At 40.8% G+C, this 16,163-nt stretch overlaps 1 protein-coding gene across 1 annotated transcript in view; it reads right to left on the reverse strand.

Annotated features, from left to right (window-relative positions):
- ANTXR2 (ANTXR cell adhesion molecule 2) overlaps positions 1 to 16,163 on the reverse strand; it is a 95,546-nt gene that overhangs the window by 23,203 nt on the left and 56,180 nt on the right. Inside the window, exons 15-16 of the mRNA XM_065736609.1 lie at positions 13,909 to 14,076; positions 13,665 to 13,745 (exon numbers count right to left, since the gene is read on the reverse strand). Coding sequence (XP_065592681.1) covers positions 13,665 to 13,745; positions 13,909 to 14,076 — 249 coding nt within the window. The remainder of the gene's footprint in view (positions 1 to 13,664; positions 13,746 to 13,908; positions 14,077 to 16,163) is intronic.

Below are 16,163 nucleotides of genomic sequence, written 5' to 3' on the forward strand. Positions count from 1 at the left end.
GGATCCAATCCACTCAAATATGTGCGTGGTCCTGGGTATGGATGCCCAAGGAGTAAAAGCAGGGATGGTGAAACTGTGCTAAGGAGATTTGAGTTATCTATTCCAGACTGCTTAACAATCTTCCACTAAAACAGCTTTGAAAGTTGTTTATCTCACAATTCAGTGGAAAGTGTGTGCATGCTAAGAACATTAAGGAGGACTGGAGCGGCAGGTGCTAAATGATCTGGTGACAATGACAGGATCCAATGAGCAGTGTGGAGCTGCATCAGGGAAGGGTTAGGTTAGGTGTCAGGAAAAGGTTCTTTACTGCAGGGCGTTCAAGTATTGGAAGAAGCTCCCTAGGGCAGCGGCAACAGTGGCTGCTAGAGCGAGCTCAAAGAATGTTCAGACATTACTCTCAAAAGTATGATTTGATTTTATTTTTTTTTTTTGTAGTTCTGCATGGAGCCAGGAGTTAGACTTGATGACCCTTGTAGTTCCCTTCCAATTTGGGATATACTGGGATTCTGTCACCTACTGCTTATGGAAGAATGAGGGAGGCAGAAAATGATCGTTCATGTAGCGCCTATGTAGCTCTCAAAATCAATATATCTGGGGCACAGGATTCCTAAATCCAAAGAGAACTGGTTAAGGTTTATTAAGGGGCTTCTTTGCATTCTTGAGACCCGCAACCAGGAGGAGAACAGAGCTGTGGAGTATGGTAGAGCTGACAAAAGCCCCCACCTATCTACTTGGGCTCTGCAAAGGAAGCTGGAGCCCTTACACCTTCCTGTTGAGTTATATCTGACAGGGACCAGGAGGGGCAGCAGGGCAGTCTTACTCTCACTGGTGTAACTTGTCCATTGACACTACCACTGAGCACTGAATGTTTACATGCACATATACTGAGTACATGTGTGCATGCACAGAAGCCCAGAGAATCACTGTTAGTTGAGCATCTAGTCAAATGTCCCTTCTTTGCCTAGGCTAAGGGGAGTGTGTGGGTGAAACGTGGGATGATAGGCTGTAATTATTCCAATGTAGTACTTGTACACTGAAGGAAGGCGGCTGGGAGGAGGTGTCAACTGCAGGCCGTTAAGGCTGACAAGGGCTCCAGTCAGCTCAAGCAGCTGGCCCTCTCCCAAGTGGGCTGATGAACAGTGCCACCACCTTGTCTCCAAGGAGGCTTGGAGGCACGTGGCACAGGCCTCGTAGAGTGAGTAAAGGAGATAGGAATAATGCTCATTGTTGTTCAGAGCAATCATAAGCAGAAAGTGCTGCAAGCCACAATATTCTGACACTGGGCAGTTGATGTCTTTTATAAGTACATATGACTCTGCATAGGTCAGCCTAGTCTGGCATATGATTTGATTTCATTTTATTTTTATGCTATGCATGGGGTAAGATCTCTGTCCCTTAAGCTCCATGAAAAATGTTTTTATCAATTACACTTTCATGTACCAGCGTGGCATTTCACTTGTGTAGTGTTATCACAGGGAAGAAACCCTAGCATTTCAAAAGTGTACCTGTTTGTGTTCTAGTGGGGAGCTGACCCAGATACTGCAGTAGGATCCCTGGTAGTGGAAAGTAACACAAAGCAGATGTTACACTGAATGCTGTTTACCTGCACTCCACACAGCTATAGGAACAAACCTATTTACATTGCTCTTCTCTTGAGCTAAATGTGCTTATCTCTGCTTTTAGAATTGAACTCTCCCATTTTCAGCCTCTAAAAATGGAATGTGAACTCTCCTACCCGCTTCATTTATCCTTTTTTTCTGGCTGTTGTTCACAGGGCTCACTAGTGGCATCTCTGTATCCTCCATCCTGCAAATGCTTTTGCCTTCATTAGTTGGTGTTCACATCATCTCCTAAAAAATGTCAGATACCATCACTGGCCTCATTCTTTATTACATTGTCCTCCTCAGACACTGTAACCCTTAGAAACCTGCTGCCCTCTCTCTTGTGTCTTAATTACCACCCTTGTCACTTGGAGGAAGCCCTGCTGCTTTGGTCAGAGCAGCCTGTGTTTAGCAAACCTGAAGTTCCTATGTGTGGCAGTGGCCCAGATCCATTCAGCATTTGAGTGTGAATCAAGAATTAGCCAGTTGGACGATATGCTTCCTGTTTCTCTTATACCTTCCTCCTGCTTTTGTTCACAGTGTATTTCATAGCTTCGCTCCAATCAGCAGCATTAATGTCTGTGTTGTAATCTTGGTGGAAACAGCATACTGGAAAGCAGCCTACAAGAGGTGTCAGGTGGTTTCAAACCTCCACTGTCATGGCTGGGGAAGGAAAGGAGGGTGGGCATATCTTGTTGTAAATAAAGTTCTGTAAATTGTCTTCATAGTCTTGGCAAAAATGTGCATAATCCAGTTGGGAGCGTCTCCCAGAGTGAACCACTGCCCTCACTGCTAGAAGCATCAGGATACATCCATGCTGGTCTTCTATGCGTGACATGTGCTAAGGCAACTCTCATCCTTGTGCTACCCCCTCTTAGTAACCTTTTTTCTTAGCATTTCTTCTTACAAGATCAGAAATTATGTTCCACTTACCTAGGCAGAATATTAAAAAATAAAAAGGCAACAAAGTACTATAATATTCCAGAGAAGAGAGCTCACAGCCACTCCACTCACAATTCCCATCCTAATAGGAATTGAAAAGTTTCTTTCTGCTTATCTTCCTTAAACTATTGAAATGTGTTAAAACTGAATTGTGAAAAGCCTAAATCAAAGGTATTTTTCAGTACTGCAGTTACAAGTTGTTATCAAAGTGGCAATTACAGATACAAATCAAGAATGTGCACAATTATCTTGACTTTTTACATGTGACCACCTTATGAATCAGGTGTAATAAACAAAACAGCTGAAGACCAGCTATATTTACTACTCCTCAGATAAGCCTTGGAGAAAACTTTGAAGTCTGTACTGAAAACAATTGAAATGTGGAGATGTGACACTTAAGGGACATGATTTAGTGGGCATAGTGGTGGGGCATTAATGGTAGAACTATATCATCTTGAAGGTCTTTTTCCAACCATAATTATTTTAAGATTTTATTTTTTAGGAATTAAAAGCAGGAGGCAAACGCAGTTGCTAGGGACTGGCCATTGTGGGGAATTTCCTACTAGCATCACTAGCAGGCTGTGGACAGGTTGGATGAGCTGGACTACAGTACTATGCCAGTAGGTGGTCAGGTTTCTCAAATACTTGACACAGACCTCTCAAATCTTCAGAAGACAAAATTAAAAATTTTGCTTGCAGTTTGAGCCACAGTTGTAATGCTTATCTAGCAGGGAGAACTGGCTCTTATTCAGGGAAAATGTTATACTTGGCAAGAATTAAGCACGTGAAATGGTATAAAGCACTCTCCCAAGCTCAATGGCTTTGTGCTGTTGATTGATTTGGCCCTGGCTAGGAGAAGTGCTAGACAGATGCAATTGGCCTTGATATTCCCAGGGTCAGCTCTACAGAGACATGAAGGCATACCATCAGTTTGGTGGGAACAAAAAAGGGATGAACAAGATCTTGGTTCAGTAGGTCTGAATGCTTTTACATGCGTCTACCCCCAAAAAAATAAATGTTAGGAGCAAGAAGGGCTTCCAAGGAAAACAAGCCTGACTTTGTAATGCTCTGTGATTAAGGGGGTACAAATTCATGGCACTGTGTGTGCAACTCCCTGGTATGGATTTGCAAGGCCAAACTTAATGAAATCTGTTCTTTCTTGGATTTTCTTTCTCTTTACCAGAGTGTGGAGGATGCTAACTATCTTTAATATATATGACATACAGAAATCACTTAAATGGTAGGTTCAGTAACAAACATCAAGATGGAGGTAACATGTCACTTCTCTGTTGGTGTTAATTGTAGAAGACCAGCAGATTTTTTTCACTCTGCCGACCACACTGCACTTCTAATGCAATTTGGTTTGAGAAAGTAAATCCAGATCTCACAGTTCTCTAGATCCAACAGAAACTCAATCTGCTGCATCTTCCTAATCTTTTACATGCCCTTCTTTTCTTTTTTGTTACCAATGTTGTTATCAGAGGGGAAAAACATTTTGTTGCCATCATAATCTTAATAAAATGCTCCACCAAGTTCATTAGCCACCTATGATCTCTGACCATCTGCTTGGGATACATCTATCTCGTATTACCAAAGGGAACTGATGTCTACTAATGCATGGCAGATTGGTTGTTGGGCCTGACCCTGAATATCATTATGAAAATGACTGCAGAAATAAAAGGTCATTCCCATCAGCTGCCCGAGCCTCAAGGTGGCTATGTGAGGGCAGAAGCCTTCATTTGTAGCCATTTTTATTTTATTAGTACAATTATATGCATGACCTGCAAGTACTTGGGATTCAACTGTGGTCAGCACTCTAAATTGAAGATAGTGACCAAAGTTCTGCAGAAGTGAGGACAAATGCAACAGTCCACACAGGTGGCAAGCAGAGCCAAAAACAAGGTCAAAAGGCAGCACTGGGAGAGGGAAGGAATCAGTATGGACAGAAGGACATGCCCTAAAATGTAACATCTCTTTCCTGGGGTAAGCAGTTATATGCTTTTATATGATTTGGAGATGCATTAGTTTAAGGTAAGAGGATGTGAGGTGTGCTAGAAGAGTCCTTTGTTGGAACTGAGTAACATCCTACAAGACCTTTAGGGCTTCACATTTTCAGAAGAACCAAACAACTGGCTTTTGTCTGGGATCATTTCCTACAACTTCCTAAGGGTATCTGTCCATCATTTTACAACCACTCCAAATTTAACAGGTTTTATAGCATAAAATATCACCCACTGACTTTGGCACAGAAAGATATGTAATGCTCTACCACCTGACATGTACTTTCCAATCTGTATCTATCCTTCTGATCATACAGTGATGTTTTGCATCCTGCAAGAAAACCAGTATTTCAGGCCATCAAAGGATTTCAGTTGTTTCCAGTGTAAAAAGATGTGATAATGAAAATCTAATTCTCTTTAATTTCATTATACTGATTTCTATTAGAGAGTTTGAATTATTAGACTCAGAAATAAAAAGAGAGGAACACTTGGGGGGGAAAAAGACCCAAAAAACTAGAGATAGAAGTGTGCATCAGAAAGAAAGTAATCCTTATATATGAATGAGCAGTGCAGAGCCCTGGAGTACAAGCAATGCAGTGGTAATTGAAGTGCTGTCCTTAGTGGGTTATGTTAAACATACAGAGGCTATAGGTCAGTGAAACTGTTACTTATCATCTGGTTAGCTGTTGGACAGAGGCTGCTTAAGGAAGACAGTGAGCTTAGCTCATTTAAACTGATGTGATTGATTTTTCATTTAGCATTTGTTCACCACAGTTATCAGAAGTTGCAAAATTCATTTCAGAGTGACTTAAAAGGAACAGAATCATATGTATCCATATATATTTAGTGACACAAAGCAGCATTAATAACTCCACTGCTCATAATTGAATTATTTTTTTTAAAACTGCATTTGAATTACATGAAGGCGGTGACACAAGCCATCAAAAAGCAGCACATTCGATATTAAAATTAAATGTTAAGGCTGAGGGCATGCTGTTATGTCACACTGTTGGGGGACAAAACTCAAATATATCAAGACATTCTAATTTATGGATGGATGTCAGCCTGAACTTTTAAGTGTAATGGGCTTTGGCAACGTATGGCATGCTCTCTTCTTTTAGAAGGTAGAAATCTCCTCTTGAGACAAAACATGCAGATGAAGATAAGAGGCATATGTTACTTGAAAGCATTCCATGAAGATTTTAAAGCTGAGTGGAAAATATTACAGCTTATGCTCACAACTGAAGAGTTTATTTTTTTTGTTAATTCTAAATGAATCTGTAGTTCACTGTGGACTTAAGAAATACAAAGGTTAATTTAAAAAGAAAAAAAACATTATTGAATTCTGGAAATGAAGTAATATCAGAAGCAAAAAAAAAAAATTAAATTTTATTATTTCTTCTCTTTTTCAACACTACCTACTTCTAACAATCACAGTCAGCAGAAGTCCTTCCCAACTTTTTTATATAATCAATATAAAGATTATGGAGCAGCTCTGTCACCCTGCCTTTTTGATAATGTCCTAGTAAAACTAATGAGAAGATTTGTGCACGCTGGAAAGTTCTGAAACTTTTCATTTCTATAGCTATGGAGAATCCCATCTCCAATGAACTCTACCACTCCTAATAATCATTTTGAGTGTGAGGGCTAGAGTGAGTAATGCATTATTTCTGCTCCAAATAAAATCTTTTAATTTAGATGTTGTCAAAAATGAAAAGCAAAGGAGTGGGGAATTCTTTGCTGATTGTGTGTGAGCCAATTGGATGGCTTTTCATCCACATGTAGCGTTTATATTGCCTACAACGTGGTTGCAAATTATTTTAGTTCCTTCTCCTTAACTGTGACCCTCCGGAAAAGCAGACCCAGAGCTATGTCAAGGAAACACAGTCATTAAAGTCATTTCTTCCTTGGATTTCAAATTTGTGATGAGGTGGAAAAATTGGTGCCATTACTGGAAATCAAATTCTGATGTCTTCTCCAATCTGCTAACAAGAGGCATTCCCAGCTTGCTGACAAACTCTCAAGACATCACAGCAATGGGTTATCTGCTAGATCAGTGAGGCACCTTCTTGGGAAGTCTGATGTTACTGTGCTGCTCCTGCTCAGCAGAAGCATCTCAGATGCTAAGTGAAAAATTACAGATCAGCTCAACTGGCTGCTGAATGACCGATACAAAGCAGCACTAATGCTCTCAAGTCTCAGTAGTCTAAGTAGAGTTAGAGAGGTTGCTCAAGAGGAGGAAGATCTTGCAAGAACAGGAAAATGGAAGATGAGCTGTAAATCTTCTGCAAATGGGACATTGTTAGGAAAATAACTGAGCAATTAGTCAAAATCTATTCCTTTTTAAATATGCTAGGATTGCCCACCAGTTAACTCCAGTGAAATCCAGGTTGAAGCATAAAGCCACAGCAAATCTTCAGAAGTTGGGTGCATTTATGGGATGCCCTTTTGTGGTAATACATCTCTATTATAAAGGAAGACTGGATGTACTTTACAATGGGAAATGAGCAAAAGTTGTTGCTAACTGTTTAAAGAGGTAGCATAATACTTAGCGTGGGCATGATGAAAGAACTTCTGGCCCCTTGGTTCTATTTCTGTATATGTGATGAATGGTAATGAAATGTGATTAATGATATAATAATCATCTGTAAAAGGTAAGGCCACAGAAATGTGCAGTGCAGTTTGCATCTGCTCAAAATTCAAAAGCTAGGTCTCTGTCACAGTGTTTTCTTTATAGGTTCACTAGGTTGGAAAGGACCTACAAGATCATCTAGTCCAACCATCCTCCTATCACCATCCCTACCCACTGAACTACTCAATCAAATCCCTTAGCACCTCATCTAAACGCTTCTTGAACAGCGCTAGGGATGGTGCCTCAACCACCTCCCTAGGCAGGCCATTCCAGTGCCTGACCACTCTTTCAGAAAAGAAATGCTTCCTCAGGTCTAATCTAAATCTTCCCCGGCGCAACTTGTGGCCATTCCCTCTCGTCCTGTCATTACTTATCAGGGAGAAGAGGCCCACCCCCTCCTCACCACAACCCCCCTTCAGGAAGCGGTAGAGTGCAATAAGGTCTCCTCTGAGCCTCCTCTTCTCCAGACTGAACAATCCCAGCTCCCTCAGCCGCTCCTCATAAGACTTGTGATCCAGACCCCTCTTCTTGCCTAGTTTATATACTCAACCCATAATTTAATACTTCCTCCTGTGTATGATATTTTGGTAAACATCAAAGCAGTGTTACAGGATTTATCACAGTTACATAGCTGTGGCTATGGGGAGTTACACTTCTACCCATTCTGACTGTCTAGCAGTAACTCGCTTAAAAATAAAAAAGGGAAGAGTGAAGGCCTGAACCTAAGCTCCAGGAAACTGTGAAAGATAGAAGTGGTTATGTTTCTGTTTGAGATCTGTAGGTGTCCTAATGGCCGGAGGCACACAACAGCACATGCTGAACATTTGTTAAACACTAACGTAATGCAAATCTGCGTATCAGATATTTCCATTTGCAAAATAATCTGGCATATATAATGGAAAGGGCTGCACAGACGTATTAATCTAGAGGTGTACCTGTTTACTATGTGGAAATGTAACCTGTGTGCACTGTGTTTTTTCATTTTCATTGAATATTGCCAAAGAGCATGTGATGCCTCTGCATCCAAATGTTTCTTACAGCTATTTGTATACATCCGCACATATATATCTGCGCTTCATGCAGAAATATACATATGTGTAAATTGTGTGAATGTAAATATAAGATATGCCATATGTCCCAAAAGTCCCAAAAGAGCATCTGATGTTGATGTGTAGACAGTATGTTAAGGATCTTCCTAATTAATAACCCAGATTAAAACCTCTTGGCAATCAATTAAGATTAATGACAGAAGTCACTCTCTATCCCCCTGCGCCCGCATATCGGGCTGTGAAAACCCTGGGTCGTGAAACTTTAATCCTGTTATCTGCTGCCTTCTCCATCTGAAAAGCCTACAGATTAACAGAGCAGACATTATCGAATTTACAACCAGCCGCTCGGACAGCTGCCCTACTTTTTCAGCAGTTAATGGAAAAGGAACTAATCTGGTTAAGAGCATGGGACTAGTTCATAAATCTGGGTGCACAAGACAGTTAAAGCTGTCACGTCTCTTCTGGATGGCAGTGACTGAATTAACCTGTCGGCTTTCTTCCTTCGCTGCTTCTTGAAGGCAGTCAGTCTTTCTGTAAGCTGCACTAATGAGACACGCAACACTCACATAAACTAAAATTCACATTTCCTCCCTGTAAGGACTGTCCGGGCTGGGAACTGTTTTACGTCTGAGTTTGGTTGAATACATATAGCATTCTCTTTGCTGGAAGCCAAGCAGTAATCAGTAATATAACTTTTTACTGCAGTCTGTTCCATAAAAAGATGTGTTGAGGAATTAAGAAAACCATTTTCCTCCCCTTTGAACTATGCAGAATGAAACAAACGGTGAGGAAAACCGAGCTGCCAAATGAGATGTTTTCTTTCTAATACAGCATGGAGGGGGTGAGGGGTGGAAAGAATGGTAATGCTTTTCAGGCTGCTGGAGATGCTGTTTGACAGCTGTGGCAAATTCACATGACTTTTCCCCTCTTAACAGGCACTCGCTCTGTGCTGCTGGCACAGCTCGAGTTACAGCGACGCCTGGTTGGGTCTATCTTAGAAGGCCAAAAACACTCAGCTGTTTTTAAACTACTAAAACCAGCAGGAATTCTTCTGGCTGCACACGCCATGGGGGCAGCTCCACTTTTTAAAATGCTCTGTTAACATGTCATGGCATCACCAGAGGTGCATGCCATGCTTTGGCATGGCACTGCTTCGATCAGAACCATCACCGCCTGTACAGCTGCTGTTGTCTTGCAGCAACGGGAGCCACATAGGCACTTACTTCATGCATGGTAGTGTTCATCCTCATGCTAGTGAGTTTTGAAGGCTCATTTTAAAAAGAGCAACAGTTCTTACTTACACAAAAGCAGGGAGTGCCAAGGTGAACGCCTACATCTATGGGAAAACGTACTTATTTCTCACAACACTGGGACATCGTTGTCTTTTCATAAAGATGACTGCTACTGCTTTTTCTGAAGCCTCATTCAATACTTCATTCATAAGGATGTACTGCTTTCTATTGGAGATCAGTCTCTGTATTTGGTCTGATTGGAGCAGTTTGAAATTACTGCTCTGAAAGTGTTCCCCTCTACTTTCTTTAACAGCAAACTTAGTAATTTAACAATAATATTAATTCTGGAAGTTTAAGAAAAACATTGGCTCCAGTTTCAGTCAGTGCAGACAACTTCTTGCCTGGAAGAATGGCAGAAAGGAGAAAACATTTAAGAACAAGAGGTGCTCTTTTCCTCTCACCTTTATAACCAGTTGTACCTCACTTATAACCAGTTTTGCATCTTCCAACCACTGCAGCCATTCGGGAGATCCCAGATAAAGATAAGCTTTACTTTATGAATTCTTGGGTTTCTTTTAGAATTCTTAGCCAATGTTTTCTTTGGTATCATCACTTCTACATCATTCCATATTGTCACTGAATTAAGAGCTCAAGTGATGGTCCCACGCTGTAATGTGAATTGCTGCTAAGTGCGAACAGTTGAACTCTCTCTTCATCAGTACCTGTTAAAGCACAGTGTAGAACTGAAAGTTGGGGTTCTCCTAGGCACTGCAGTTGGTCTTTGATTCAAAACAGAGAGTTCACTCTCAGTGAAGGGACTCCCAGCATCAGCCTTCTAACAGTTCCTTTTATACTCTCTAATTGACAGACTGAACTAATGATTTAATGTTTTCTGCCTGTGCCCAGTATAGGAACTACTGAACAAACACAAAGGGAATAGTGGCATTGGCCTCGTCTCAGAGAATATCATACTGTCAGTCTTTTGAATTGTGAATTTGTGATGCTAACAGAATTACAACACAAAATACGATTCTTTTGCATAATGTAGAGATGCTCACAAAGTAACAATGCATTAAACAGATGTTCCTATGAATTCTGCAGCCATTATTACAAATTCATCTTTAAAGCACATAAAAGCTAAGAGGTTTAAAATTATATGTATATATAAAAATATATTTTTTTTTTCTCAGGGTTTTTAATAACATCAAAAAAACCTGGAAATGTTCTGTAGTTCTACTATAGAAACTTACTGTAGAATGAGCTGTGGATTTTTTTCCTTTTCCCAGTCACATATGTTCGCATCCTGACTGCAAAATCTCGAGTATAACTGCCATGGGCTATTTGTAGACTTGAAAGAAATTTCTGCAAATTGCACTAAGCAACGAGGTTATACTAAGCATTTGAGGAAACCTAATGACAACCTTTAGGTGCCTAACTATAAACCAGAAAATAAACTGAAGAATTTTTATAAGAGGACAGGCTCCTAACACTCACATTGCAAACCACTTTGAAGTTTCTTTCTCATACAGAACCAAACTCAACAGCAGAGGTGTTCCAGTATGGAAACAACAGCAGATGCTCCCTGTGTATGCATTCAAAGCAACATTGAATATAACATGATGATTATGGGCTGAAGGTTGCCTAAAACCCTTGCTTGGTCAGTTAACTGGTTTAACAAGCTATTCTTTTCCCTTTACGTAAAGAAAAGAAAGCATAAATATGAGTAGGAACATGGGGTAATGAATCATTTATAAATTATCTTGTTAGTAAAGAAAACAAAACATTGCTTTGAAAACAAAACAATCTCCTGCTGCAGATTCTGCTATGTTTGATGGGAGCCCTTCAAAAGATCCATGGCTTAATGGAGGCTGTTTGTGTGGGGACTTCGATCCGTACCTGCTGTCCCCTGTCACTCCTGGGGAACTCGGCGGCAGATGTTGCAGTGCTAAGTTGTCTCTGAAGTGGCTCTCCATCCTCATCTCCCCACCACAACAGAGTCAAACTATATTAGATCTCTTTATTTGTGCCCGAGGCATGTTTGGGAGCGCAGCTGTGTCCACCCCCAATCTACCTTTAGTGTTTCAGCCCCCAGGCGGCAAATGGGAGACCAAAACTGTTCTGCCACTCTCAACTACATCTGCTGACAATCCAGCCGCCTCGCTGCAGGCTGCCGAGGACCTGTGCAGATGTCATCGACAACCTGCTAGCTCACACCTGTACAGGCATCCCCAGCCTCACCATTGCTGGCTGAAAAATGGATGGCTCCAAGGACTGCCGTCCGCAATCAAAGTGCCTTCACCCAGCTGCGTGCAGCCTCCGACCAGGCCACCCTCAGCACTAGCTGGCAACGTGGAAGAGGTGGCAGAGGGGAGAGGAGGAAGAAAAGCTCTCGCTGCTTTGTTACTTGATGCTGAAATTTCAATTACTTGATCAAGGAACTGAATTCAGCAGTGAACTCTTCTGCAAATGGAAACTAGCAAATTTCTAGGCAGTAAAAGGAAGAAAACAAAAGAGCTGCTTGGCTGTTGTTTGCATTAACGCTGTTTCCTGGGCAAGTGCATGCACGTGTGTATCTCAGTGTACCTCAACACACCAAGAGGATGTCGTGGAATCTGCACCCAGCAGATCATGAACAAGGGAAAAGATGTTTCTTTCTTTCTTTCTTTCATTCTTCCAAGATATAAAATAGAGCCAGATGCAGACAGCATTCCTACAGTACCACGGGTCACACCTTAATGATCATTACTTTGGGCTTAATTTCTTAATATAAATCCCATTCCCCTTTTCACTAAGGATACTGAAGGTTAGTGATGTTGGCCAGTTTCCTCCTGTCAAGTCCAGAGAGGACAGATGCCTGATTTCTCACTGGGGCAAAAATGCCTTCCCTAGCAGGTCTGTTTTCCAGTAACTGCTTATCCTTATGGTCAGAAATCCTCAAAACAGAGCCTGACTGACAATTGTAGCCTGTATAGGTAGGGCCAGATCAAGTATCAGTGTTTCAACTTAAAAGTGAATTTACTTGTTCAAGTACTATAAAATACTGTATATATTTTGCATGAAAAATTACTACTGTTAATTATTCTGCACGTAATATGCATCATCCATTCAAACAGTAAGCAATATGCAGACATAATAACCAGAATGCTAACACCAGTATTTGACAGCCATACAAAGAGTATCCTTCCTATTTCCAGCTCTGCGCTTTGTCATGCTGCATCTTCCAATACATGCCCTTGTCCTAGATAAATCCCTCTTCTTACTTGAGAACATCACCAAAATTCATCTCTATCATCAGGCAGATAACCTAACTAGTGATTACCTCTCTTTTCCTCAGAAGTAACTCTTTCACTTTAACATCTCTAATTCTTATGCTGTCTTTATGGGATATGTTGCAAAAATAGCAGATCTCACACACTGTTGCTTTAAGGTAACTGAGAATCTGATCTGCTGTGCCCATCTGTTGGTGGGGCAGTGTGTTGAGAAGAAGTTGCCAACTCACTTAGAGGAAATAGTTTGCTCCTACAGCTTCTCAAATGTGTCACACACAGGAAGCTAAATGGTTCCAGTAGATTTTAAGTACCTTAATGGCAAATCAGTTCCCAAGATAAATACTAAGATTTAAAGTAATGGTTTTCCTGAAGAGTAATAATCAGGAAGAAAATTCCAAATAACTGCTTTCTCTGCATCCCAGTCCTAGCAGTGTTTGCAGCGAGGGCCACTTTGTCATGGGTCATGAGTGTACTGCAAAAAAGGACACCAAGGATTGTCCCAGAAACACGTTTCCTTTTGCATTTGGCATATGAAGCAGTATTCATGGATGCTGTTGGGGGTCACTAACTATGATGTGGTTTTAGTATTCTGACTGCCAAACTCTGCTCTTCCAAATAGCTCAATGTAAGAAAGGTTCAGGTATTTTTTAGGGAGAGGTCAGACCACACAATGTCTGTACTATGTTTTTGTTTTCCAGCTGAACACACACAAAGAAATCCTAATTATACTTTCAGGAGATCTACGTTTCTACAACACTTCTCAGCTGGTCTGATGCGTCTTTCAAAGCAGATCTTTTCACAAATGCATTATTTTTCCTGTTGTGCCATTCTTTCTTTCATAAAGTCCACGGAATTACCAGTGCTCAGCAACTGATACACCCTGGCAGTAACATGCCCCTTTTTTGCCCACCACAATTGATCCGTTTCTGCTGCACAAACCTCATCTCCTTGCTGCGGTCGCATCAAAGAGACTCTGTCGTACTGCCTTCGTAACAGCGCCCACAGTGCATCAAGTCGACCCTGTGGCAACAGAGCAACAGGACTCTGAGTACGATCAAACCAACCAAATCTCATTTATTTCTGTCATACTTGGAGTCAGTGCACAGTTCAGCTGAGTAAAATGAGTAAGGCACACCAAGTCTTTAGTAAAAAACTGTATCGTACTGAAGACTAAAAAGCTTACCTTAATTGGTGTATACCACTTCTCCTGAATGACTGGTGAGGTAGGCTTTGGTTTTGGTGGTTTTGGATGAAAAGGTTCTTCTGGTTCTTCTGGGAGTTTCACCACAGCATTTTTTGCTTTTTCTAATCGAGCCCCTTCTTCAGTGGATCCTTTGTCACCCCAGCGAACCTAAATAAAGCCAGAGTTTAGATGTAAGTGCACTGCAGGCAGATGATCAGGAAACTGTCTGAAAAAGTTTCAACTCAGAAGAAATTCTGAATTAACGAGAGAGCAGGAAGTGTTCACTCCTCTTTTTTGACAACAAGCATCTTACTTAGATGCATCTATAACTGTGAGTTTCCATCTCCCAGAGGCAAATAATCAAGAGAAATACTGAAAGAAGATTGTATCATACACCACACAGACAGCAAAGCAGACAGGAAATCTGATGTATCCTACACTACCAGACCTTAAACTGACGCTGATGAAAGTCTCAATTTTAGCCACCCCAGATTTACTAACACTGTATGCTTCTTGAGAACACCAATTTAGATGGAAGGTGTTACTTCAGCACTACTGAACGAAACTCAGTGGTGCTGTTCAAAGGCTTTCAAGTAGTTCTCCATCCCAGAGAAAATACAGATGAAGCAGTCACCTGCACAATAAGTGAACATGTAGCCTATAACTGTAGGAATATATATCACTGCCTCGAGAGCACAGGACATAGACAAATAGTTGCAAGGGAATGGAAATGTGCCTTATTGCTGTTGGTGAGACAAATGCCTATTTCTACTTCCCTAGAAGGTTGTAATTACCAAGCTATATGGAGAAAGTACAGAAAAACATCTTTCCTCCAAGAGAGATGGTTTTTGCTATGGTAATCTTATTTCATACTTTAATTGGAAACATGGTGCAGCAATTATTTTTTCTGTATCCTACAAACAGACAAGCATAGAGAAGACTTATTTTCTCATCCCAAAAGAGCATCTAAAAGCTATTGTGCAGTGCAAGACTTCAGTGCAAGACTTCCTGCATCCTGCCTTCTCTCTCAAGCTAGAGTATAAGGAGGATGTGATAAACCTAAAGGCAGGAAATTAAGTTCTGACAGTTTATCTTACATAAACGTGATGTGCTGGTGAGTCATGAAACTGCAGACTGAAAAAAGCAAACCATTCTTACTAGACTCCACCTACACACTTTTTTTTTTTCCCCCAGGGATCTCCTAACTAGAGATGCCAGGCATGAAAAGAGATTAATCAAAATAAGAATAATTGAGGAATACTCACCCTTCCCCTTGGGGAAAGAATTAAGGGCATCACTGCAACTGCTTGGTAGGTATGTGCTATTTCTATTTTGTTGCTTCTCAATTCAAGCACTTTAAAAGAGGGCAGAATAAAACAGTGGGATTCAAGAAATCTCCCACTGCAAAGGGGAACAAGATTGTTTTGTTCACCAGTAAAAAGAAATAAACCTGAGTTTTCCTTCTGCTGCCTGGACAGAGGAAGAAGACTGCTGCAGGTCTTGCTAGGGACACCATACTGTACTGAGATCACTATACACGGGGATGAGAGAAGGCAGCAGCCTGTTTTATTTGTCCTCAGTTCCATATGCAGAACATGCTGATAAAGAAAGTGGATAAAATATACAGGCAAGCCATAGTCTACCCCCTTTCAGACATACAAAATACCCTGGAAGAAAATTTTGTCACCATCACCAAGTCTGTTAACATTGTAATCTCAGTGTAGAGAATAAGAGCAGCAAAGTACAACAGAGCTTGATTTGGGTCCATAATTCTACGTCACCTGCATTAAAAAGCAAAACAAAACATAATTTCCTAGAAGGGTTATTGTTTTGAGCCTTTCTGTTATTTTGAACTTCACCACTTGCTTGCTTAGTGATTTCCTTTTTTCACGGGGGAATCTTGTCTCTACAATATTAGAACGGGCTTTCATGTCCAAGTAGACCCTGCTGAGTCATTAAAATGCATCTGCATCTTTCACTGTGATCAACGGTACTTTTACAGTGTTTTTTATGAGGTTGTTAAAATGTATTTTAAACACTGTTAAAGCCATTTAGAGATACATGGTAGATTCCTTACTGATAGAATGACCTTCTCTTTCAGAAAGAAGAAACCAGAATTTGTAGATTCTGACAACATAACTTTGACATTAAAACCTATCGTCTGTAATGAGCAGGATCCAGAAATGGCATCATAAAACTTTAAAACTATGTCAGAAGACAAATCTTGGAAGAGTGAACACCACTGACTACATCAT

The sequence above is a fragment of the Cyrtonyx montezumae genome, unplaced genomic scaffold, assembly GCF_038088225.1.
Source record: "Cyrtonyx montezumae isolate F1298 unplaced genomic scaffold, pur_monq_1.0 scaffold_2, whole genome shotgun sequence".
Lineage (NCBI taxonomy): Eukaryota > Metazoa > Chordata > Aves > Galliformes > Odontophoridae > Cyrtonyx > Cyrtonyx montezumae.